The sequence below is a fragment of the Parambassis ranga genome, chromosome 3 (assembly GCF_900634625.1).
Source record: "Parambassis ranga chromosome 3, fParRan2.1, whole genome shotgun sequence".
Classification (NCBI taxonomy): domain Eukaryota; kingdom Metazoa; phylum Chordata; class Actinopteri; family Ambassidae; genus Parambassis; species Parambassis ranga.
In genome coordinates, this window is record NC_041024.1 from 3,544,375 (window position 1) to 3,572,072 (window position 27,698).

The window sequence follows — 27,698 nt, forward strand, 5'->3', positions numbered from 1 at the left end:
AGTGAACAGAGAGGCTGCTGATAACAAACAGGCATTCAGCATGTTTACTGTGTCAGTGTGGGGTCTACTTCCTGTCGCAGACACAATGCCCCCACTTTTTGGCATGTTTACTGTGTGACAATAAACTCAAATCAATGGGGAAATTGCTCCAGGTTTACAAATTCATCAAGTGAGACGTACCTGAGACGTGCAGGTAATATTCATGAAGTCATGCTCACTCAGTTCTTTCCCACAAATAACCATTTATTCTTCACACATTTACTGAAAATTACAGTTTATTGAAAGGACACAGAAAGGTCAGATCACACAGAAACATGTAGCTAGGAGTTACTACTCAGTGCATGGCACATTCTCAGGGAGACGACCCATTGTGAGTCTTTGGCTCTTCGCCTCTGGAGTGTTTAAAGGCAGAAAGAGTGCTGAAATATTAAATGTTGAACAGTTGGCCAGCCAACTTGAGCCTCTATACTTCAAAATGTGGAGGAGTAAATTAACCTTGCTACAATGAGTGACAAACAATAGTCTAAGTTGGGTAGTAGTAGTAGTAGTAGTAGTAATAGTAGTAGTAATAGGAGTACTTTATTTTTATTTGTCAATTGATATACTTATCACAGGATACAGTGTCAGACCTCACCAGTGCAAAGGGATTTTTCTAGAAAGATCACACATTTAGAAAGCAGTGTCCTCACTCAGAATAAAACTCAGATAAGTAAACAACAAATGAACAATCATGAAACGAGTTACCAGTGCCATTGCTACCTTTTGAAAAAGAATTTCTAAACGCATGCCATTTTACTATGGAGGTTTTCAGATGACAGGTTGAAATCTGTTGACAATTCCAGTCTCAGCTTTCGCTAACAATGCTGATACGCGTGTGTTTAGGTTTGTCTTTAAAAGTGTGTGTGTGTGTGTGTGTGTATAAACATGTGTGTGTGTCTGTGTGTGTGTGCGCACGTGTGTGTTTGTGAGAGTGCGCAGAAGTGTGTGCTCTTGGAAAGATATCCTTCAGGCAATGCAGGAGCTCTGCGTTCCCCGACGATGCGCCGCCGTCCGCTCAGTTGTATTTATGTGGCTTTGTCTTTCTGCTGCTGCCTCCCTCAGCCTCGTCGCTGCCGTCTGTGGGCTTTGTGTTGAATGTTCCAGGCTGCTCTTGGCTCCTTTGCTGTTCAGATTGAGAATACAAAGAATCATAATAAGACACAATGATATTCCACACAGCTGATGCGTGCTGTCTTTAATGTGAGCAGGAAGTGTGTAAAGGACACAAAGGAAGTAGAAATATAACAATGATGGCTCTGCTTTTAGTACTGTACCGTAACAAAGTGGCATCATAATCAGACTAATCGTGGCCATGTCTCGGTTTTTTGGTGCTTCTGTTCCATTAAAATCTGCTATTTGAGTCTGAAGACTGAATGCAGCTTCATCCTCCACAATCAGGATGATTCACCACACCCACTGTGGTGCCAGTATTTACCTCTTCAGCCACACACATACTAGAGCTAATGGTGTATTTGGGAAGCCATGTGACCAATAATGTTGCACCAAAATAATTCGTACCATTAATAATAATAATAATAATACATCGAACTTATATAGCACTTTTCTAGGACACTCAAAGACGCTTTACAGATGCATTATTCATTCACACCACATTCACACAGCGGCAGTGGTAAACTACAGATGTAGCCACAGCTCCTCAGGGGGAGACAGAGAGACGTGGCTGCCAAGGTGCGCCTACGGCCTCTCCGACCACCACCGATTCATTCATACGCATTCATACACCAGTAAGTGCACTTGTAATTCACGCCACAACTGCTGGGGGCTGGCTCCAAAAGTGAGTAATTTCCCATAGACTCCCATGTTAAAATGGCCGACTTCACAGCAGAAAAGAACATGTTTACAGCCTGGTACAAAAAACCACTCTTGTCTCAGATGATAGGTTCTAGTGTCAGTTGTAGGGGGGGTGAATTTTTTTACAACTCACTCGTTTCAATGGTATTCTGACTTAAAATTACGCATAATTATGGGCGTTGCCGCTTGAGTGACAGACAGTTGATGTATCACAACGTAGTTTCCTGCTTCCACGATCGCCCGCCCCCCTAAACCCCGCTCGTGCTCCCCCTTTTTGTCCATATTTGGAGTTTTGTCGGACGTGACGCTGCCAACATGGTGGCGGTCATCAACGTCCTGGAACCTCCCACCGAGCCTCAGAACAGCCCTTCAGAAACAAACGGGTGACGTCACGGAAGCTCTGTCCATAGTTTTTACTGTCAATGGTAACGTGCCTTGCCCAAGGATACACAACAATGACTAGGGCAGAGCTGGGATCGAACCGCCAACCTTCCGATTATCGGACAACCCTGCTCTACCACTGAGCCACTGCTGCCCAAAAAGAAAGCCAAGTTTTCCACCGATGCCTGCTAGCAGTATGACTTATTGTTCTTCAGATTCCATCTTGGTTGTGCCATTCACAGATAATTAAAAGGAGCAAATGGCTTGTATGAGGCTGTGAACATGCAATATCTGCATCCAACTTCAACATGGACTTCAGCGGGGACTGATTCACAGTTTTAGAGCTAGCATCTAGTGGTCACAAGGAGAAGTGCAGTTGTGGTGTAAGGCTGAATAAATAATGGGAACTGTAAATTAGAATTCTGACTGCAGTTATAGGGTTATTATAAGTTTGCACACTTAGTCAAGGCCAATAAAGTCTATAAAGTAAGATACACAGCATGCGCCTTTATTTTTTTAAAATATGTAAATGGTTTTTTATCCAGAGATATGGTAGCCAGGAGAAAACCCTTCTCCATGTTTGTAAAAACTAAATATTAAAGTAATATTTCAGTTGTATTAGGAGGAACTGAGGTCTCTGAATGTGAAAGGTCTCTCACACACAGTATGAACTACTGTCTTATCTGCTGCTTTGAAACCTGGGTGTATGTGTCTACTGTTAATGATCATGGATGGAATCCATCCATCCATCATCTGAACCCGCTTTGTCCTGCAGTGCAGGGTCACAGGGGGCTGGAGCCTATATGGATGGAATCACTCCTGTAATAAAACAATAATGTGCCATGGTCTATGGAAAATGTTGAGACCTGGGAGTTAATATAGAACTACAACTAAACCATCAAATCAATCAAATCACCGTATTTGTTAGAATTTTGTTTTAATCCAAATCCTTCAGCCCTGTTTTGGTGGGTGTCAGACTAACATGGGGGGTTAACACGCCCTCCCTTTGTTTACAGTTGACTGAACAGCACATTGAAACATTTTAAAAGTCTATTTTCCACAAATTGGCATTTTCCAAAGACAGAATTAGCGGCTACCATCGAATGTCTTTGAGATTTTGAATAATTGAAGGTGTTTTTGGCAGTGACGAGTTTAAGCAGCGCACACAGGCACTAAAAAGAACCGATTCTCCAGGAAAAGCATCTGTTTTGTGTTTACCAATGTCACTTTGGAGAACGCCTGAAGGCTTGCTGGCTGCTCGCAAATTATTCAGTCAGACATCACTGTGAACGGCGGCGGGTTAGAGTTCTATCACCCGGCTGGAAGCAGAACACACATATGCACCTCTGTCTTTATCTCATCTCATTTAGTGCAGCATTAAAGTAATGTCTGACCAGCTAAACTGTCAGTTCTGCAATTATGAAAACCCCGAGTGCTCTTTTTTAATCTAGAGTTTGCACTGGATGCGATTCAGAGCTTCACTTCCATCCGTCAGCAAACTTGATCTCTCGCTTAATGCACTCTGGTGGCCTCTCGCCAGCCTCTCTTGCCGCCCACTCTGATGTGGCTCTGGGATTTTATTTCTGTGTATCTTATTTATCACAGAACAAAAACTCCCTTAAGGACTATCTAGAAGTTTCTGTGCATGGGTAGATTTTTATTTTTTGGAAAAACTCGAGACAGCCTTGTCAAGCAGCAGCAATGTCAGCAGTTAAGCTGTTTTATGGCACATAAATAATGTGTCTGACAGAACAATCATTTCCATGCTTTCACTGCTGCTGTCTGAATGCAACCCGGAGTTTATCGTGTCGACTCCGTGCCTTTTATTGACATGGATTTATTTTTTTTTTTTGGAGCCACAGGAAGCGTTTCCTTTGCAGAGAAGAGGCAAATTTATACGAGCAGAAAGTGTCTACAGATGAAGTGCTCAAACAAATGTCAACATTTCAGAGGCTTCAGACTAAAATGACTAAGAGACATAAAATAAAGTGTGAACTGTGTTGGAGTGTGTGTGTGTGGGTGCACACCAGCTTACTAATGAAGTGACTGTACAGCAGGAGGAGGATGCATTTTTAAATGTGGACACTCAAAATGAGTGTCATCTGCATCAGCACAGCATGCAGTGTTCAACTACTCTGGAAGCCTATAACTTAAAATTCTGCCATTATTTTGAATATTTATTAATATTTGGTGACTTTGAACACCTGCACACGGAGCTCAGCGGAGCTTCAGCCTTCTCCTCAGTCACAGCGAGCCTCGTCTCGCACATTTTTAATAAATTCAGGAATGTCAGGAAGAAACGCTGCTGATGCCACCGTGCATCTGAGACGTGCTCTGTTGTTTAGGAAACGTCAGGGTGAGCTCAAATGTCATCTTCTTTTGACATAAATATTAACTTTCATGAGAAAGTTTTTGAAGAACCTCTGCTCTCCTTTCCTCTCATTTCCAGAGATGTACAACAAACACATGTTTACAAGAAAAAGTTTCTATTGCCAGTAGGCGGCGCTATGACCGTATCATCATATTAGCATATATATCTGTTTGGACTCGGGCCCATACGAGTACTGTAAGATTTTGTCCACATTGCATAAAGTATGTTGGTGGTACTGCAGAAAATACAGCGAGTTCCTTTGTAATGGCAAATGGTCAACTTTGAGGCCATGCCCCCGCCACACCGTAACACTTTTGAAAGAGTTTTGGAATGAGTCTGTTCCCTATGGTGTCCTGAGTGGACACAGCGAATTTCAGCTCAATTGGATGAAGTATGCGAGGCGTGAAAAGTTTTGTAGCAGGGTCAGAAATCGCCAAAAATGGCCGTAAAAGTCAAAATGGCGGACTTGGGTTTGGGTTTGGAGGGGGTGTTCAAGAGACTTTATTGTGCGTCTTGGAGTGATACATACGTGTGCCAATTTTCATGATCCTGTGTAAAAACCGGCTTATGGGCTACGCATTAGGGGGTGCTATAAAGCCATTTTCCCATGTGTGTTTTAAAAGCAAATTTCCAAAGTTTTCGGGCCAATGAATTTTTCCACCGGGTTTGGTGAGTTTTGGGGCATGTTAAGGCCTGGGGGGTGTTCAGGCCACATCAACATCTCTGTCTGATCAGCTTGCCCAAGGAGGCTCGGGCGAACCAATAAGGGCATATTGTGCAATCCATCACATGTCAAGTGATGTTTGTCCGATTTCCTTGAAACCTTTTAGTTGCGTACTACAAGAAAAACAAAAACAGATGCAAGACCAACATCACTCTTCCCTGAAAGCCCTGCGACATCCGTGAAGACACCACTCAGGCAAACATGAGACGCACGTAATGAAGGTGGAGCAGTGACAGAAATTGGAGGCACCTTAATGCAGATTGATCCACAGAGAGCAGAATGCAAATACTAATCACTACTAATCAAATTGTTTACTACACCATGAATGGCAAGTGCTGTGCATGAGGGACACCCTGCAGACAGCTGGAAAACAGTCGATGGTAGATTCACTGCTGCAACACAATGCGAAAATATTTCAATTAAGGAGATAACAAAGATAAGGCTGAAAAGGGTTAAGACGTCTGCAAAGTCATTAACCCGTGTCAACATGCGCTGAAAAAACAAACAACACATCTGTGTTTGAACTCACATTGTTCACTGCGCATCCTTTGTCTGTCTGTACACTGACGCCTCGGGTGATGAACCGCTCCTGACTTCACTAACATACTGTATTATGTAGATTCTAACTCATTACGCTGCTTGGAAAACAGCGACACATACGACAGCAGCATCTCGTGCACATCAAGTCAAATGTGGCCGTTTGTTGAGATCTCTTTTGAAATGTTCTCCTGCAGATAGTCTCTAAAAATGGATGGCTGCCACTTGGAATGCGAGCCGGCTGCTCAGTTACACAGTCCTGCACTGCATTGAAATGAGATGCATTGTTTTGCTGTACCATCTGCCACCACCAAACAGGTGTGACTCAATTCAATAATATGATGAGGAAGGCAGTTATGCATAGGCTCTCGTAGGTCATTGAATATCACATGGTGTAGGTGACACTGGCAGACTGGATATTAGATGTTAGATTGGTTTCCTAGGAGTGGAGGAGCTGTGTGTGTGTGTCTGTGCTTTTATCCTGCCGCCGTATCATGTGCTCTGCCGTCTTTAACTTGCCCGTTGGTGTACTTTGCTGAAGCATTTCGTTTGATTAGAAGCTGTCAGGAATGATGATGTCGTGTCAGTTACGTCTTTGTTGCCTTTCTTTACATAAAGCATGCTTTTCATGCCAGATGCTTATCACATTACCGTGTATTCCAGCATGTGTCAGTATCGCCTCAACACTGTCAAATAATCGGAGGAGTTATTCGATAAAGGAGTGAGGCAGACGATATTGTGTAGTTTTTTTTTTGTCAGTAAATCTCATGCAAATGCTTGTTTAAAGTCCCTTGGGGCACATTCAATCACATTATTTACTGCCTGGTAAACACAGGGGTTTATAACAATGTGTCAGTAAATTAGGGGTTCAGTATTTGAAGACTTTAAAACTCTTTTCTGCTATTGCTTCCCTTCATTGTCATTGACCTTTTGTGCAATAAAGTTTCCACAGTGGATCAATCCCAACCAGTGGTGGAGGAAGTACTGAAGCTTGGTACTTAAGTAAAAGTACAATTACCCATCAAAATATATACTTAAGTAAAAAGTAGAAGTGCTACATCAACAATCCTACTTAAGTAAAAGTCTTAAGTACTTTTAAATGTACTTAAAGTATTAAAAGTAAAAGTACTCATGCACCGACTATATATGATTGATTTCCATTGCAAAGGATCTGAACAGGTTAAAATAATCAAAGAAATCATCTTAAAATTAAAATGGACCATGTGTAGTTAATTTACACTTTCGGTACAGAAATCTTTGAAATGTACCCAGAACCAGCTATGGGCATGTACATGGACATAAAAAACAGGCATTCAGCATGTTTACTGTGTCAGTATTCCTGCTGTAGATTCATGTTAATCAGACATTAATGGATGGACTTGTGTTAGCAGACAGCAGCTAACTAGTTAGCTAACTGAGCCAGAGCACCGGCATCATGACTGAGGCTCATTATAGAAACACAGCTGGCAGCGTGACACCATCTCCATGCAGAGTCTGACCTCACATCAGTCCAGCACTGTGTTCATCACATGGAACAAGGAACTACAGACACTGTAGAAATGTAGTGGAGTAAAAGTATAAAGTATGCACTATTATTTTTACTCAAGTAAAGTATTAATACATAAAAATGTACTTAAGTTACTTTCCACCACTAATCCCAACACACACATATGAGACCACACGTATGAACGTCTACACAGAAACACGGTACATAATAAAACAGAGCACAAAGATCTGGATTCAGAATGATGTTTGTAGCCTTGCAGAGACATCCGGCTCTGTAAATGTCCTGTAGTGCACTGGGCCGCAGCCACATGAACAAAACTATCATTGTATTTTGTTTCACTTTTACCGCAGGGTCTTTTAAAAAGTCCATCACATCCATTTGCTTGTCTTGGCTGTCGATACTTAACACACACTTGTCTGTCACAGCGACTAATCAGCTAGCTGAAATGAATGAGTTGATGTGTGACCCATGTGTAAACAAACCAGAAGATCAACTGCTGGAGGTTGTGAATGACCTTTTAAAGTATTTTGAGACGGTCTTTGTGAAATGACAGCAACCAAAATGAAGCCACAAAGACTCCTGCTGTTTTATTGTCTGTCTTCTTTACGTGTGGCCACACAGACACACACACACACATACACACACACACACAGCAACAGACTGCTGCTGGACCATGCGTCCGTTGCCGGGGACAGATATTCCACACCATCGAGCACGGCTGAAATGATTTCTCTGATGGTAAGTTTGGGACTCTGGTCCAGCCTGGCAGCTCTGACTACTTGTCAAATGTTTGCAGCATGGCCTGAAATGCACTTTTCTCCATCTTATTATAAAAAAACTATTCCTTGTGAGACAGAGACTGTCACACTACTGTATGCTTAAAAAAAAATCAGATATGGCTGGTTGATGGTATCTGGCTTTTCTGCAAGGGCCAGACAAGAATACAGCAGCAGTGCTCCTTTAACATGGGATGTGATGATAATAAGGAGAAAAAATATCAAACAACTTTTCGCCTGATTAATGGATTAAAAATGAATTGTTGTTATTTCCCTTTAAATTCTAGTGAAGCTTACCTTCTGTGTCTCTGGTAGATTTTTACTTTCTGGAGCCGATTCCTCCGTCTGGTTCTGGAAGCAGTCACCGCCGGTCTGTAGGAAGAGACAGAGAGCATCACAAAGACCCCGTTGACACTGGGGAAATCAATCCGGCCATATCTGAACAACATGAATCTGGATATATCCAGATAGATCTTGATCCACCTCTTGGAGCCAGAAAATGCAGCTAGTGAATTCCACTAGTGACCTGATACTTCCGGGTTCAAGGGGACAGTGTCAGGGTTGCATACAAAAGCTGGATGTAAACAATCGTCGAACTACGAAAGCTTTTATTATTTTTGACAGTGCTACAAAGGAATAAACTGAAAGAGCGAGCGACATGGGACAAAAAAAAAAAAACAACCGCATGATGCATGCGCACGTAGGCGGTCCTACCGCAGCCTGAACGGAATTTTACGAGGCGCCACCTGTTGGAGGACAACAAAGAAGCTGGGTTAAGCTGGATTGCGCGTGGACCTGTCTGTGCGATCGCCAGATTTGAAAATAGGTCTGAATGTATGCAGCTTAAAGGATATCTGGAGTCAATCCTACTCTAGCTGGACTGACTTTTTGTGAACGGGGCCATAAACACATGAAAACGCAGAAGACTCAAGACAAGGAGCACAGACCTGAATCTTTTATTGTCTGTCATTCAGGTTATGACATAAATTTAATTTAATAAAATAAATGTTTGCTGGATGTATGCTGCATTTTAATCTTACAAAAAAAGAACAGAATTCCAATTTTTTTATGGAGCCACTATTTTTGCTTCGCTAGTTTAGTTTTACTATGATCTATATTCCATATCTGAATGCTTATAACCACCTGCATGAGTGACAAATAAAGTCATTTCACGGCACCGTGAGATGATCTCAGTTAACTCTGAATCCTATCTATAAACCTTTCACATTTGATTTTCAGCCTGAAGCACAGACTGTGAGCCATACGCGCTCATACATACCGCCGTTTCTCATTTCCTCCCCGCCTACAGACGGAGGGGAGGATGGGGTGTGGGGGGGGGGGGTGTGGGGGGGTTTCTCCAGCAAACACAATGTGAGTCTCACTTTCAAATATGTCTCCGCTTATCTATATCAGCATGTTTCAACTCCAGCTGCAGGATTTTCTTTTTTTTTTGTTTTTTTATAAATAATATAATCAATGATGGGACGCCGGTGGATGCTGTTTTTGGCACAGTTTCATTAAGGAACAGTCTTTTTGACACACAGGGCGATTTCCTCTCTGTGCTGCTTCCCCTCAGCACTCCCATGTTTCCTGCTGTCTATCAACTGTGTATCTGTAATAGCTCTTGATAGCCACTTGTCAAAAATACTTACAGGCACTGTTCACTTCCTCTGCTTTCTGCAGATATTCTGGGTTGGAGGTACCTGTTTCAGAGCCCCCCCAACCACCCACCCACCCTGTATAACTGACTGCTGACTGTCGCAGCAGATCTTGGGAAAGCAGAGGCAGCACAGACCTTCAGAAAAATCTGAATAGGAGAGGTCAGTGGGTGTTCCTCGCTGTCTTCCTTCAATAACTGCTTTCATAAGTGTCAGGGAGGAAGGAAGTGAAGAGCTGCTTGAAGTGAGGAATCAATATTCTCAAAATTCAGCCCTCTCGTCCATACAGTTAGTGACAATTAAAGCTTTTAGTGTTAAATAATCTGTCAGATTATTTCACAGATCTCCTCATGTTTTCAGGTTGCTTGATTTGTGTGATCAGTATCCAAAGATGTTCAATTTACAAAGTGAACAAAAAGCAAAGCAGCAAATCAATACTGCCAATTAATGCTCCGTTGATTGACCAGCGCTTCAGGCTCTACAACACATCAAAGTGTATAATTATTCCCCGGGGCGTGCTGCAGAATCCACGCACTGCCAACAATAATACACACGTTCTTCTGTACTTTAAGGAGGTCACATGACATTAACCTTTTCTCACTGTTGCCAGCTTAATTATTCTAAGCCTGTCAAACAGTCTGTTGATTATTTATGTTGATTAGCAGATTAATTATGTATAAAATATGCAGAAGAAACGATTATTTTGTTTTTTTTCTCTGTTCATCAACTAATTTATTAATCTACTAATTGTTGCGACCCACTTTATTGTCAATTTAGTTGACTAATCAGCTTGTGTCTGCTAAATAAAGCCAAAAAAAGAGACAGTCAGAGTGTTGTTACTGTCAATAAAAATACAATTTAAATGGTAGGAAAGAAAAATAATACATTGTTCAGTGAATTCATGATAAAGTGTGCACGTTAATCCCTTTGTGCTTTGTGGGATTGAACAGTTGAAACATAAATAAAACTTAAAACCTGTTGCTGAAGTTTTCCAATAAATGGACCTAATGAGAACACTTGGAGTTAAAGTGGCTTGTTTGATTTCCAATGAGAGACTTGAGTATGAATTTATTGAACAGATGAAACTCATGGATACGAGCCCTCGGGTCACATGGGCCATTACAGTTTAATTACTCTAAAGGCTCACCTTTTCCATCTGGCACTCTTTAACTCCGCCACTCTCTCTCCTCATTACGCTGATGTTCATGGGTGATTTACTGGCTGTGACAATTCTCTGAACTTTAGAGATATCCTGTGGAGGAAAAAAAGAAGAAGAAGAAGAGACATTTTTTAACTTTGGGTTCAAATTAAGCTGCGTTAATGGCTTGTGGGGTTCTTTGAGAAGTAAACAGCTGTGATTCAACTGTTCATAACAGTTTAATTGATACTTGTTCATTTAAAGTAATTCAGCTTATTTTTTCCTAGTGAATAAATTAAGGCCGGAACGTCTGCTTCATAACAGGCAGCAGTTAGGGCAACACATACAGAGTGCTGACACATTAAAATGAGACTTAATGAAACACTAAGGCTTGGAGGTAAACTTTCTCATTTTGAAAAAAAAAACAACCTTCCCAAGTAATGAATATTTCTGCAAATAGTTTTGAATTATTTAGGAAGTTCTAGACTTCACAACCTCACCAGCTTCTGTATCTCTGTACAGCTTTGCTGTTTGGAATTAACACAAAAATGAGAATGTCTGTTTGATTTTGGAGGAGCTTCCCCGTGAAGCAAAAGTCAGGGAGGATCCTGACTACGATGCATCCTGAGGGGAACAATAATGTCTCTATAAAACTGAACAGGAATGCATCCAATAGTCAAAATGATTTCAGCCTGAAACCTATTTTCTCTGATGGATGCACATCTTTATGTCACTGACGTCTTAACTGTCAAAAGCAAGAGGAAGGTAATGTGTGTATAAACACACAGAGATCAGGTGTGAGTGAAAAGTGTCACTCTGGAAGGAATTACTACTGTACTGTACTTGCACATGATGCACAACGATGTCTCAGCGCAAATAGAACTGAAGCAATGCAGAGAGAGGTAGGAAAACACAACAAGAAGATGGACATTCAGAGATGAAAAGGCTTTCTCTGGAGGAGGAGCAATCATCACGACAATGTGAAGTGATGCTCACATAACAAAAAGCATCTCTCATGTGATGTTGATGTAGTTTGAATCAGCCGTGCAAGAAATTGTTTATGCTAGGAGTCAAAGAAAAAAAATGTATACAGTAAAGAAAGACTTCAAATACCTGGAATACCTGATGAGGTACAGCAATGCTATACTACTCAATACTGTCTCAATATGGATATGTAATTCATTACTCCGTGATAATCAGTGGCACGTGTCGGCTCTTGTTCTGCATTTATTTTCTGGAGATCTTAGTTGTCATGGAAATGGTGATATCACAAATCACTGCATTGCTCTGGTGTCCCCAGCTGACCCCCCACAGGCCCACTGTGATTTAACCATGCAAACATAAAACTACATGTTTTTCTCTTCAACACCACATTAATGTTACTAATAGGTTCTATTGTTCAGGTTCACAGTGTGGTTGGATGATAGATAAATAGGTGTTGTTACATGGCCGTGAACATCTGCAATTTGTGAACTCGCCTTGAAGCTCAGCTTCAGCTAATCCTTTATTAGCCCCCCAAAGGAGAAATTCACAGTGTTACAGCAGCCAGGAAAGATAGAAACACACATTAAGAAGAAACATAGCAAAAATATAAAACAATAATACAAAGAAGAATTAATGCTTGTGAACTGAACTGGTATTGCATATTATGATCAGGCACGGTGACAATTTACACTACAACCATAAGAGTTAAGTCATTGCACAGGAGGTGGTGTAGTTGTTAACTGTGTATAGTTGTTAACTCCTTCACACAGTGTGGATGGAGCAGCCTGCTACTAAAGGAGCTGCTCAGTGCACTGGGTGAGAGGTGTTCTCCATCAGGGAGGATAGCTTTGCCAGCATTGTCCGATCCTCCACCTCCTCCACAGGATCAAGTTGGCTCCCCAGGACAGAGCTGGCCTTCTTTATCAGTCTGTTCAGTCTCTTCCTGTCTGCTGCCGAGATGCTGCTGCTCCAGCAGACCACTCCATAGAAGATGGCAGATGCCACCAGAGAGTCATAAAAAGTCCTCAGGAGTGCTCCGTCCACTGAGTCTCCTCAGGAGGTGGAGTCTGCTCTGGCCCTTCTTGTAAAGTGCAGCTGTGTTTTCAGACCAGTCCAGTTTCTTGTTCAGATGAACACCCAGGTACTTATAAGAGTCCACTATCTCAATGTCCAGTCCCTGGATGTTCACTGGTGTAGGGCAGGAGTAGTTGTGCCTACGGAAAACCACCACCAGCTCCTTGGTTTTACCCATGTTGATCTGGCGACTGTTTCAATGGCACCAGTCTGTAAAGTCATGGACGAGTCCTCTGTACTCCCTGTCATCCTCGTCTGTGATGAGGCCGACCACTGCAGAGTCATCAGAGAACTTCTGTAGATGACAGCTGGATGAGAGGTGACAGAAGTCTGCAGTGTAGAGTGTAAAAAGGAAAGGAGCAAGAACAGTTCCTTGTGGAGCTCCCGTGCTGCAGATGAGCACATCAGACACACAGCCCTGTGCCCTCACAAACTGTAGAGGAGAGTTCAAGTAGTCCAACATCCATGAAGTGAGGTGGTGATCCACCCCTGACCGCACCCCCAGGAGAGTGGGCTGGATGGTGATGAAGGCACTGGAGAGATCGAAGAACATGATCCTCACAAAGAGAGAGAGACCTTTGCGGTAGATGACAGCATCATGCACTGGAGGTCCTTAGGGTGAGAGATCTCTGGTACAGGCAACACACATGATGTGTTGCCTGTACATGATGTGTTTTTTACAGTAGTGGTACCTTTGTCAACCTTAGGCGTGGGTTGAACATGTGCTTGACTTTCAGAAATGTGGGATTTAACACTTTTTAACATTAGATTCGACTCGAATGGTTTTCTTCAGTAAAAATATCTTCACATCACGATGTCACTAAAAGCAGACGTAGACACACACAGGGTCGGAGGAGGAGAGGGCAGAGAAGTAACCAGTAAATTACAGCAAACGACTTACAAAGCGGCCCACCCCTGCACTACACACTAATAAGAACATTGAGTCTGAAATTTGGCGTCACCACATCTTATGAAAGGTGGTGGACATTCTCTGCCTGCAGGCTCTCTGTGACAGTTAATTAAGTGAGAATGTAGCCAAGCATGAGTTGGATTAGCCAAATATTTTTAATGGTTGGAGTCTAATACACATGCTGAAGGGCTGTATATATACCACTCTGACAACAAGCATGTGCTAGACTGCCAATCTATAGGCTAGGGGCTCATCGAGGCGAGGAAGTCGGCTCTAGAAAGGCCACAGACATTCTGAATTATCTCAGCATTTACAGCATGAATATATATCATACTCTGTATGGATATATAGCTATATATATATATACACATACATTTTTAATAGCAGATCTCTCTCCAAAAGTGTGTCTGTGCGCTGCAGCCAGTCACTCTGCACCGGGCTCGTACACTTTAACTGGGTCAAAAGTGGTCTCTTGGGAACGTAAAGCAAGATAGTAGCAAGATGAACACAAGCAATCTTAACCTGTCACTGTCAGACCCCATTCTGACTGTGACAGCTGAGGCAACATCTTTTTAGGCAGGTTCAGTGGAATTGGCTTTACTTGGAGGAAGTGACCGCTTTTGGGCCAACATTTCATGCATAATTTCCTAACTTTTGACAGCATCTGTCAGAATCAGCAACATTTTTTTTTCTTTCAGTGCAGCGATTGGAAGAAGGGAGTGACATTTTACTGGCTGTTCTGCCTCCACAGGGCCTGTGATCCTGCAGGAGAAACCTGGTGTCTTTGCATTGATTACAGCACCCAGATCCTTAACTGACCCTGTGGTCCATTATTAAAGCAGATCTTTTTGATATGAATGAACATCCTTGCACACACAGGCCTGCTAAAGCTTATCAGCACCTGTCTAACTCTTCTCTGTGTTTGACAGAGTTTTAAAGCTGGTGTCTGTAGCAACATTCTTGTCCTGGCACATCAGTACCCAGGCCTTAAGGGGAGAGCAACTCGTAGCCATGGTGACGACGACTGTAGACTAAAGTGGGTTAAGCAACTGGGAGTACGGCAGAGCCTCTGGCAGAAAAACCAAAAGTTTTCTGATGCTGAAGATAAAACAGAAAGTAGGAACTTATATTACAGATGATGACTGTTTGGAAATAATGGAAGAATTCTGTATTGTCTATTATTTATTGCGCCAGATTAACGGTTGGGTGTGTTAGCATGCTAGCTAGCTTTGTTTTGAAGCAATGTGTAAATGTGTGTGATATTTTTCTCTCAGTCACACTTTATGCTTATAGCAGGGTTAGCTTAGCTTTTAGCCCACAGGCTGAGCCATGGACATTTTAACCCATCAAAGGCTGGTTCACCCATCATGTGCATATATTGAACATGTAATAGTCCAAATGCTCTCATTTCCAGAAGGGTGTGAAAAATCTGTTCTTAGATCTGCTAATAATAAAATAAAAAATATGGCTCAAGTGGAAGTTTCTCACATGTGTCTGATGATACAAATGACAACCCTCTAACCACCACCGTTTTGCACTGTCAACCACCTACAGTATCTCCTCCTCCTCTTCCTCCTCTTCGCCTGGCAGAGATGAATTTCCTGTTGATTTATATAGACAAGGAAACAATCATAAAAGTAAATAGTAAGTGCTGAGAGCAGGGCAATGAAATGCCTGATTTCTCCTCCGGCACAGTGCTCAGAGCATCTAAGACATCATCTCCCATTACTTTGATGAAAATTGCATGCTATCGGACCACAAGACTTGGCTCTCTCCCCAAGACTGTTAAATATGAAGCAACTTCCACTCCAATCTTGCTGATCTCTGCATCCTCACACTAATGAATCTTTCACCAGCAAGAAGTGTGTGTATGTGTGTGTGTGTGTGTGTGTGTATGTGTGTAAGTGAGGGAAGGTCTGGGAGAGTCTTATCTGTGGCGTCTACCAGAGCTTAAGGCCCATTATGTTAACTTGAACTACGAGCGTGTAGCTCAGAGTGGTGTCGCAGAACAAAACATTCTCTGCACTCACCCACTCTGGATTTTAGTCCAAGTCTGCTCATGAAAATCAAATGTATGTTGTATCACCCAGTGAGCAGATAAAGGCTAACACCATATGTTTAAAGCTTTGAAGAGTTTGTTTTTCCTTTTTAACGTGCTCGTGCCATTGCACCCTGCTGTGTGCAAAATAATTGCCTTTTGTTCACGAACAATAATTAGCATATGATTATCCATGTTTTTTTCAATTATAACAACATATAGAGTTCAAAACTGCACGACAGAAACTAGGCTAAAGGATGTTATAATGACACTACAGTGCTTTCATGCTGTTAATAAGCATAATGAAGGACATCATGGGGTTCCAAGTTCTTGACATTTGTCCTCCTAGCTGCAGGTAGTTTGTCTCTTTTAAGTGCTATTGTGTTGTTGTTTTTTTAAATACTACTTAATTTGAGATAAATCTGGCAGTGATTTAAATAAGATCCGACCCTGCGTCCACATGCACAGGCAGAGCGGACAGATGGAGCACCTCAGTAATTTTTTTTACAGTGAGGCCGAGCTCAGATTTATCAGACAGCCCCGTCAAAGTGTACAACGGCTACGGGAGATAATAGCTTCAGCAACTGCTCACGAGTGAAGTGCTGCTATTTGTATGCTAATGAAGTGGGAAGTAATAACTTCATTAGCATAAAAAAATCAACCTCACATCTACCTTGAGTTTCCTTCACTTGTCTCCTCTTTTGTAAGATGCTTATTTTGCTACAGCGCTGAAAGGAGGGATGATAGGAGGAGACGCACACTTCTTATAGAAGGATCATCCTGTTTTGCAACAAACAGCGACCGGAGTGTAAACAGGGGGACAGAAAATGTCAATTATAAGAATATTGTTTGTGCACGATGCCACAGCAGAAGGACGGCGATGGCACTGGTGGGGGATGGATGGTGGGTTACACTGAAGCATGATAAGAAATAAAGAGACGTCCTATAAGTGGCATGTCAAATCTCTTAGGCACCCACGAAAAGAGACACAGAGAGTAAATTGTGACTTGCTTTGAGGAGAGAAAAGCCTCTTAAAGCCAGAATTGCTCGCCAGGATCATGGCAGATAAGACACGGCGGCGCTGTGGCCGACTCGATTTCAAAGTGACTGCGGCGACTGCTTTTCAGAAATCAGAACTAACGCAATCTCTGATTGAGGCTGACATGAGTGCTCGCTGGAAGGGGAAGAAGAAATAACTGTAGGTGCTATATGAAGTGTGTTTTCAAGAAAACTGAAGTTGATGTGTATATTTTTGCAGAGTTGTATTTTTGCCTTTTTGTTTCGGTCCAACAGGAACGCTTGCAGAAATCAAGACAGTGCTTGTTTCTGAAGAGCATCATGGGTAGAACCTTGACACTATAGTCCTAAAACAAGAAGCCAATATCTAGACTGAATACATAATCCTATTTTTTTACAATGAATCCTCTTGGCAGTCACCTTGTTTTACTCCTAAAAGGGATTAAACCCTGAGCCTCCTCTCTGAGTCTACTCTGACCTTGACTTTGAGAGGCTCCAAACAAAGACTGTGTCACCATTTTCATAGAGAGCAACATTTTTAGTGTCCAACATCAATAAATTGTGCTTTATTTTCCTAAAGAGGACGGGGACAGACATGTTAGTACTCTGAACATCTCCTGGAATGTTGTTTGCCCAACTGTTATATTTGTAGTAATTATTTCTCTCCAGAGAGTGATACACGGAGCATCCGATTGACAAATAGCCTCTTGAAAAGGAGGTAATAATCAGCAACAACACTTAAATGCTTATCGCAGGCAGTGCGTTACGTGCACTCTGATGTGCGGTGAGGTGAATATTTTTTGGCTCCGTGATGTCATCAAGCTTGGAGTTACAGTGTGAAATGAATTTTAATGTGAAAGTGTTTACACACACACACACCACTCTTATCTGGAAAGTCAGAGGTAGAATTAAACCCTGTTTTAAACCAGGGTCAGTGCCAATTAAATGTACCAGATCGGTGTCTGAGCAGAAAGAAAACGCAGATGTTATTAATGAGGTAGGATGAGGTTTCACTCCATTTAGTGCTAAATGTTTAAGGCTGCTGTTATTTTACATGCTAGCCCTCTGACACGGCCGAGTGATGCACGTAAATGGAACTGAGCCATTGTTAATGGTATTAATTACACCTTTGCTCTTCCACTTATGGCAAGTCAAAATGTCTCCTGCAGAAAAAAACAGACCCGTTGGTCATGCCCATGCTAACATGAAAGAGCTGTGTGAACACGTCTGCTGTGAAGGGGGAAAAAAAAAAAATGTTCCAACGCTGCAATCAGCCATGATTACCACAGTGTCATGCATCCGTGACACACACTGTGTTGATTTTTCTTTCAATTATAGCTGCAGTGAATACCATCATGGACTGTAATTGCAGGAGTAAAGTTTAGTTTGAGACTTCAGAGCTCAAACTCAGATTGCATCATACACATAAAGAGAATTTTAAAATGTTCTTCGCTCACTGAAGATTTGGAAATAATGGTGCATCAGACACTACAGGATATTATTAAGTTTATCGTGCCAGAGGGGGGATGTATAGCGCCTCGTATGATGTGTGTGCGATCTCAGAGGGGAAACAGATGCAATCAGAACACAGTGTTAGTCATTCTTTGCAGTGAGGGAAGGCAGAAGGCTGAAGCAGTCTGGATGGATGGGAAAATGGTGAGGAGACCTTTTTAATAGCTGTTGCCTCACACATACACCGTTAGCGGCTTAAGGATTTTTTTTGCAGGACAAACACAAGTTGAGTCTCAGTTCAGAATCCTCGGCTGCATTTTGAAGAGTGTGCGTCACAGCAGCGTGACTACGCTGATCCATCTACTCCTCTTCTTCAAATATTCAGCTCAGAAATGCACCCTTCCTTTCCCCCTTTCCATATGTTTTGACCACACAGAACAGAAAATGTTGCGTTCTCAGGCTATCCCAAGGTTCATCCAGATTTTACTGAAGACATAACTTTGGCAGGAGGGGATTCAAATGTAAGAAGACACTTCAGCTGTCAGCTGGTTTCTAGGTGACAGGAGCAGCCCTTGGTGACGCAAATGGAAAATCCTCTGCGGGCCTGACGTCATATTTAACAACAGTGGAGTTCAACTTAGTGGGAATCTGTAAAGGCCTCGCATTACCACAGACTATGAACAGCAGCGCCAACCGAGGTCTCCAAGATATCCCTTGATGGTAAATCTCTAGGAGCCACAGTGTAGTTTCAGGTGTAACCCCCTCAGTCCCAGCATCCATAACTGCTCCATAATGCAGCGGCTATGTTTTGATTGTGCGTTATCCCACCAGATGTGCTGCTGTGTGTTCTAGAAGCTTATCAGAAGAAGAAGCAGAGTGTGTTTGGATGTTCAGCCGCAGCCCCCCCTACGTCAATCCACACTGAGCAGATCAAGCAGGCAGGAAGTCAGACAAAGGACAGCATAAAGAATCCTGTTCACTTTCAAAATAAAACACCACACCACAATTACTGTGTGATCATGTAGCCAAGCAATGCTTCCCTTCTGGAAATGCTCCCATTGGGATAAAGGTGGGACAAAACAAAACCGCGGTGCAGCAAGATCACGGTTCATACGTGGACCCTGGCACAAGACAAGATCACAACCAACTTAACTACAGCTGGTTACTGCTCAGACTAAGCCCTTATTCTCGTCTCCACATGCAGTAATCTCAGGCTTTAAGGTTGTTATTGTCCTGTAATATTTGGTGTATGTCTATTTGGCCATTTCAATGTAAATATTAACAAATACTTACCTGAGGACTACCTATGCAAATCAAACAGAAACAGGCAGAAACTTATTAAAGTGAGATAACACAGGAACAGGAAGGCTACAGAGATTACAGGTTACCTCAAGGTTTTCACGGATATGCAAACATTTGGAGGATAAATACATCGGATTAAAAAAATATAAATCCTCATCTTTCAATTGTGTTGGCATATCGACATCTAACACTGAGGCGTACTGTTCAAGGACAGCAAGACCTCATCTGCAGTACACGCACGCTAAACTGAGCATATCACTCCACCCATTCATGAAATATGAAGAAGGATAAATTATTTTTTTTTTCTTTTTACAACACCTGCACCATCTTCTTGGAAAAACAGTCGATCAGATGGAACTGCATTGAATAGTGGATTACCTTGGCGTGTGGCTGTTGAAAGGTGACTCTGGAGCTGTTGATGAGTGATGAGTATCTGAACAAGTGGGTGGGGGCGGTGGGAAATCTGTGACTGCTGCTGGGCTGGTTGTGCAGGACAGCTGAGAAGCAGATGTGAACTGTGTCCTTCAGTGCCTTCAGCTGAGACTCCTGCCCCCAAAACATGATTACACACACACACACACACACACACACACACACACACAAGAAGAGATTTGTGAATCCCTCCATCCCCGGCTTCTTCAATCCACATGAGGAATTTACTTAAGCATTAAAGCCATGGGAGGCCACGCTTTAAAGTGACTTCAGAACAGCACGAAGGCGTCGTTAGGCGAGACATGGAGCAGAACAGCACCAGAGTAATGAAGAAGAAAAAAAGAACATGTTAACAAACTACCACTTATTTCACTGTAATTAGGAATAATTTACAGAATGATTGCTTTTGTTGGGTTTGTGTATACTCCTGTGTTTTTCTAATAAGCACTTTTCTCACCGTGCAATTTTAACTCATCTAATTTAACCCCAGTAATTCTATGTCAATAACACACGTTCATACATAACATCCCATCAATAATTAAAACTGTTGTACGTGTTGCACATGAAGCTAAACATCCTTTGCAATGAGAGCCTTACAACATTTAACCTCCATCCTCCAGATTTATACAGACTAATCTTACTACACACCATATATTAATATTAATGATTTTTTTCTGCTGCTTCTGTATTTGATGTTTGCCTTTTGCAGCTTAAATGGGTCAAATGAGAGAGAGCTAAAAAAGTTGAAACACAACCCTACAAATGCAGAAATATTACACAAGTGTAATATTTACAACATCCTGGTTATGTTCCATAGCCTTGATTCAGAAACTCTTATATATATATATAAAATGGGAAAAGCTAAAGTTTTTAGGGCTTAGTGTGATTCTGTGGTCTGGATGCTGGGATCTGGTATAATACCTGACTCCACTTAACGCTGGCTTATCCCAAACAAGGGCAAAGAACTGAAGCGTGTGGCCCGACAACTGAGAGTCTCTGACGACTTCCAGCTGTCACATGATGCCACACCCATAACAGTCCATCACTCTAATCCTGATTACACTGAAACTGACATCCTTATTACTTATTTATTACAAGTTTAAAAATAATAACAATTTAATGATGCTAACAGACGATCTGAGGGAGCCTGATTGCTGAGGTTATTCACATTATTTACCTTATCCAGTGCCGTCTTCTCCAGTTCCTCCTTGGCAAGAGTCAGCTTATGCTCCAAGTCCATTAGCTGCTGCCCCTGCAGAAAACACATGACTTCTGAATCCGCTGAGCCGTTTCTGTTCTGTGCAAACAAAGCATTTCCTCCATCTTCACCTCATCTCTCCGGCTCTATCAATAGCACTAATCTATAGCTCTGAAGGACCCAGGCTCCTCTTTGTAATTTGACAGATCATCACTTTTGTTCCGACTTCAGAAAATCTGTATTGTGACGCAGACAAGTTTAAAGACTAGGCCACATGAACATTATATGCCTTCAGCACTGTAAGTGTCCTTTAGAATTAAACAGTAGATCAGTATAATACTGATAGCGCCATGACTAATCCTCCACCCTGAACTGCTTGACTGAATAATACCTCTGCTCTGCTTGATGAAACACTGAATCCAGACGGCAGATTTGGGCTCATTTATTGAAAAATATTGCATATAACTTTTTACACAGAAGAGTTTAACTTTGACAATCATAAGAGCAGACCATATGAAAATCATCAACCTGCTTCATGAGCCTAATTTCTGCACTGTAATCCCAGCTGTTTCCAGTAAATGAGCCAATATATGAGGATATCTGGATCAGCAGAGCTCCCTCTGAGGAGTCTTTTATTATCGATAAACCCATCAGTAGGAAGAAAAGGAACTCTTATTGGGATCATTTGCATGCAGGGCTGTGTGGAACTGGCCTTGGTGGTGGACTGTGAGCCATGAACTTTTTATTGTGTGTCTTTTACTGGCCTCTGAAAATGATAAACTGCAAAAGGCTTCTATTTTGTAACACTCAAGGTCAGTTAACCCGACAAACAGCCGCCACAATCTCTGCGGAAAGTGGATGAAATTTTTAGTGCGCGGTGATGAGGCTGATTGATGGCTCTCGGTGAGTTTTACAGACTTGCGCGGGTGGTTCGCTGAGCTTTGAGACCCAGCGGGGGACACTTGGCATGTTCGTCATCTCATTTTCATCTCGATTTGTGCCAGAAAAGTGGTATTTTTAATGATGAGCGTGTCTGTCGCTTTATACCACTCACCCGGGCACCTGAAGCAGGGTTTGAGTTTTCTCTCACAGATGACTCATGCAGCGACGATCAAGGTCGCACACAACATTTACCAGAATCAGATCTTTTTCTCACAGTGTTTGAAAGTCATTTCAGATTTTTGTGTGTGTTTCACAGGAAACCCAAAGGTGATAAACCTCGAGGAAGAGATGTTTAAAAGTGGCCACAAAAGCTTACATCTTTGTGTGACAAGCGTTTCTGAAGGCTACAGAAACAGTCTCATTTCTAGAGGTGCCGGTTCTGGCCGAGGCGACAGCAGGTTTAGGAGGTTATTCCCGATGTCGCTCTTCTTAGCAACGAGGCCAGATGAGATACTTAATCCCCTGCTGGGTCTGTCCTGATCAGACACCTGAACCACATCAACAGTAAAGCAGAATTGGCTATGAAGGGTTTTGTATGTGGGTGATCCTCAATAAGTCCTCGTCAAGTCAAGTTGGTCCCAAGAGGAAGGGCCGAAAGAGAGACTCTCAAAACTTACTGAGTCAGCCAGAGAGGAGTTATAGAACTTGTGGTTGAGCCAGAGTGTTTGGGTTGGCACAGCTGAAAAAAAACTTCCTGAACCTTCCACCCACTGGGCTCACGCTGCACACTCAGGGTCAGGTGCACATTTCCACCACACAAATACAAATAAAGAATACATCCTGAAAACATACATCAGGATGTGAGACAAAATCCTACATTTGGAGCACACTTTTCTGTGTGTTTATGTTCTGGGTTCAGAGAAAATGCTGCAAAAACATCACCAACTGCTCTGTTCATAAGTACTGAATAGTCCGTGCTCGATTGGCTCAGAAGCCCACTTTCGGTGGGATGTGGATGCTCTTTGTGTTTGTCTGTGTATTGTATCTCAGCTTTTGCATCCATTACATAGAGCATCATGAGCCGAGAGTCCTTTGAGGACGGTGGGTTCATCGCCACTGACCCAGAAATGCTTACATTCAGGGTTAGTGCCTCCAAGTCTGAGCTCCATGTTTTTTGTGCTGAGTCCATTACGGAGGTGCAGGGTCAGTGGGGGTAGCAGCCACTCTGCTAGATGAGGCATGGAGCTACATCAAGTCGTCATTTTTCTTTCTTTTCTTCCCTTTTTTTTAAGGGGATTGTGGAGAAACAGCTCCAGGGGTAAATTTAAAAGTAGACGGAGAAGAAGATGCGAAAGCTTGAATATGACTCGACTGCCAAAACACTGGCCCATGGGGAAACACACGGGGGAAGGCACCATCAGCTCCTGTAAAGTTTTTAATGTTGTGGCTGAGCAAGTGAAGGGGAACCTGCCTCTGTGTAATGTTTACCGTTTAGCACAGGGACTAAAACATGATTTAGATTTAGTTAGCTCTCTCTCCTTTTATCGTTTTGGTCGTCCCTTTAAATCTGAAGGCAGGAAATAAATAAATAAATAAAAATGATCCGCTGATAATACTGCCTTCTTTTCTCAGACTCTTTGTTGCATGATGTAATTTTGTGAATCTGTTGTCTTTTCTTTCATAGCGAGTCATGTATCTGTCAGCTCTCAGATTGAACAGCTCCACAGATAAAATAATTAGGTTTCCAGGTTCTTGATTTTGCCAGATCCAGTCCTGTTGTTGTGTTGCTTTTGTGTACTGTGACATTGTGCTGCAAAATGCACTTTGATATGGTACAACAGCTGTCATAACCAATTGAATTGCCTCCCGGTCAAGGTGCCTTGACTGACATCCCCCCTGTGAGGCTGATGACATTTCTGTATCTTGACTGACTCGTCTCTACTTCCTGCTCCTCCGTGCCCTGCTGGGGTTTTGATCAGCACGCACAGGGAATACAGATGAGTTTTCAGGAATAGCCAGAGGGATCGTCAGGGTCAGGAGGACATGATGAATTTCCCTCTGACCTTTTCAACAAAAAAAAAAAAAAAAAAAGACTGTCTGTCATCTCTCAAAGCTCACTGTTTTTGCAAGACAAAGAGAAGGATCAAATTACCCTGTGACTGAAACTCACCAGAGACCATAATGTTTTTGAAGTTCCACGTGAAACGTTTAGTGACATTGAGCAATAACGTTGTTTTGCGTGAGTGACTGATGCAATTTAGAGACAACGATTTACGAGCAGTGACACCGAGCAAACAAGTCAATGCATCCATCATTCACAGGCTAGAAATAGAACAAGGAACAGGACGTCCAGGGACAATATATTCAGGTGTCTGGACAGAAGCATAACGTTCAATCCATGAGGACTGAGGGACTTTTTTTTATTTATATGACACAGGTTTTAGAAATGAAATGTACATCTAAGAACCGGCATGATGAGGCATTGTGGTCGACTGACATTTTAACACCGCAAACAAGGCGGTAAAAGGTCAGTGCATGTACCAGAAAATGCCAATAAATATTATGTTGAGTGCTCAGATCAGAGAACATTTAGTCCTTGCAGTAGACGGGGCAGTGGAGTGTGTACTGGTGGGCAGCAGTGTCTGGTTTTCCTGCTGTTTGCATGGTGCTTGCAGAGGAAGGATGTGAGGAGAAGACAAATCTCTGATGCTGTGAAATATGTGCCGTACATGGTGTCATCTGTGATTTGTGTCTCGGAGATTCCCATATATAATCTAATGCATAATTCTGTATCAACTTCACCCACCGCTGTCCACATCATTTATCCGCATACCTTCTGAGATTGAAAAGGATGGGGTGGATCATGCAGAGGTAGGGGGAAAACCAGAGGATGAGACTTAGCAGGTTGTGGGCTCAGCGCCGGCCAATTGACTGCCTTGCTGGAAGGCACTTTGTAATTGAAGGCTAAATTAATTGGAGAACCTTATGTGATGGGATCATTCATTCACTGTGGTCTGAAGCAGCTGTTTACTCCTGGTCTGGAGCTACGTTCATAAAGCCACCCACCTCCAGTTTGAGCTTACCTTAAAAATTAAATCCTTTTTCCCGTACCGCAGTTCTTTCAGTTGAGCCTGGATTTTTTTGGACTGCAAGAGGAAGATAAGGAAATAAGTGTTAGCTTATTCAAATAGCGAAATTGGTTTTAGATCACGTAGCAGGATTCTGCCAGCTCCGGCAGAAGACTCCTTTGTGAGTGTTCCCTGGGCAAAGCTCTGGCTTAAAGGAAGGCCCTACTGAGAGGAAGAAAATATCAAATCTACCCTTCACTGAACTGCATAGTCCACACAATGATGCAGTCATGCACTGGCTTCTGGCCCCACTGTCTAAAGCTGAATTCTCACTCCCACTATACACATTACTGGCACCATCCCCACACACGTGCAGGCCCCTACCTACAACAGGCTCTCTTCTGTCATCAGTGAGCAGCACACAAACACACACGCACACACACAAACACACACAGCCCCAAAACATGCACGCTGACCAGCGCTGCCTGACATTCAGTCTGCTGCTCCACATCAGTGGGCACATTGAACACAGAGGCTGTCTCTGACATAGCTTGATACATGGCCATCCTCAAAGCTGCTCATGATGTGAGCATGAACACTGAAAGCCTCCACGCAAGAGCGTGTCTGCCCGAGTGCCTGCTGCTTTTTTATAGAGTTTCTGTACTGCAGGTATTGTGAGGCTTTGACTGAAACTGCATGCAAAATAAAAGGGCATCAGATCAACCCTAACGTTGAGCTTTTACAACAAAAGATGGTTCCCATGAACAGAAATCTTTCTATCCATCTGTGACAGACAGATTCACTTCACGTGCTTTTGCACAGCACCTATATGATTCCTTTATGAGCTTCTTTATCTTGTTTTTTCCACTTCTCGAGCTGGTTCCATGTCCAAGACGCCCATTTCTGTCTCGTGTAACTGGATTTAAAAAGTGCATCCTGGGGGCTCCTCATAAAAAATTGCAGGGTAAAATAAACACTGAGCAAACTCACAGAGGGGTGAGCGATATCTCAAAGATATCAGAAGTGTGTGTTTTTTTTCTGAGGCTCAGGTGATAAAATAAAAATGTTTACACTTTAATTTTAATTTCCATCACTCACAGAAGCTTTTAAACACAAGAGAAAGAGACTACAGTCATCTTTATCACTGGCTGTGGGGGATTAATGTGAATTATAAAAGCATTGATCTGATAATTAGTTTAAAATAAAAATTATGAGCCATTTCTCTTTCTTGTACTTATATAAAGGCTACATTGTTTTGTATATATAACTACAAAAATACTTCAATTTGTTTTGCTTGACAAAAAAAACAAACATATATTCTGTATGCTCAACTGTGTCCTCTTGGCAGCAGTAAATATATTTATCCTGGTATTTATGTATTTATAACAGCAAGACTAATTTTTTCCAAGACACAAATGCCGTTGATTACTTTATGTTTCAATTTAAAATGAATAAAAATGGTGAAGATATATAATATTTTTCAGTCCGCTCCATCAATCAGTTGCTTGTTCTGGTGTCTCAGGACCTATAACCGTCCTATAACCTGTGACTAAGACAGAGGTCTCTGAGTCTGTGCAGTCAGTCCTTTAAAACCGTTCTGATTTCACAGTGTTCTGCACAGATTCAAGGCACCCAGTACAGCACAGCAGACCCCACTGAATCTCCTCCATTTACTCTGCAGAAAAATCAGTTATTTTTCTTTCTTACTTTACTGTGAACATACAAAGCTGATGTGGTTTACCGGGGAGCCATAATTTAGTTTTATTTCTGCAAAAGCACATTCTCCCAGAAGCATTGTGACTTGTCAGCATGGATTGTAGTGAACTCCAGTCACACTTTTGTCCTGCTTCTCTTTGTGCACTGGGGTCTGCACTGGGACTTCATGCACAGAGCCCATTCAGAGAGAGAACACACACTGTTCCACCGTGATCTTGGAGGTCAGCAAGTTTTATATTGTTATTTTTTGATATTTTGTCCGTTTCATATCCAAGGAGGTTAGCAAAAGCAGCTTGCAGCAGATGTGTGGTGCTCATGGATGGCAGTGACTGCTGGGTGAAGCCGGGATTGAGTAGACACACCTGTTGCCAATCACTCCTCCTTCAGTCTCCTGCTTTTAGGAGCCTCACTCCTCATCACTAGTCGCTGGTTCTTCAGCTTGCCTCGCGTCGTAAGAACTGCTCTTTCTAGTTCCGACCAGACTTTTTGAGCTGATGCTGCCTTCCCTTTTTCCAGGCTACTCACCCCGGCGTGGACCCATAGTTCTGCCGATCCTGAGCACCTGAACTCTTTGGCGTTTTTCTACTCCTCCACGGACGTTTTAGTTATCCCTTTTGTTTTGAAATAAAGACTCTTCCTAGTGAACCTGTGTCTGGATCCTTGCCTGAACCCTCACAGTATA

At 42.4% G+C, this 27,698-nt stretch overlaps 1 protein-coding gene across 3 annotated transcripts in view; it reads right to left on the bottom strand.

Annotated features, from left to right (window-relative positions):
* Nucleotides 1–425: 425 nt before the first annotated feature.
* The window catches only part of luzp2 (leucine zipper protein 2), a 197,387-nt gene continuing 170,114 nt past the window's right edge, over nt 426–27,698 (bottom strand). For all 3 annotated transcript variants that reach the window (XM_028401669.1, XM_028401670.1, XM_028401668.1), the window contains 6 exons: nt 25,316–25,378; nt 21,330–21,404; nt 20,099–20,266; nt 10,953–11,057; nt 8,445–8,519; nt 426–1,162 (listed from right to left, as the gene is read on the bottom strand). In XM_028401669.1, the coding sequence (XP_028257470.1) occupies nt 1,055–1,162; nt 8,445–8,519; nt 10,953–11,057; nt 20,099–20,266; nt 21,330–21,404; nt 25,316–25,378 (594 nt within the window). In that variant the 3' untranslated portion in view covers nt 426–1,054. The remainder of the gene's footprint in view (nt 1,163–8,444; nt 8,520–10,952; nt 11,058–20,098; nt 20,267–21,329; nt 21,405–25,315; nt 25,379–27,698) is intronic.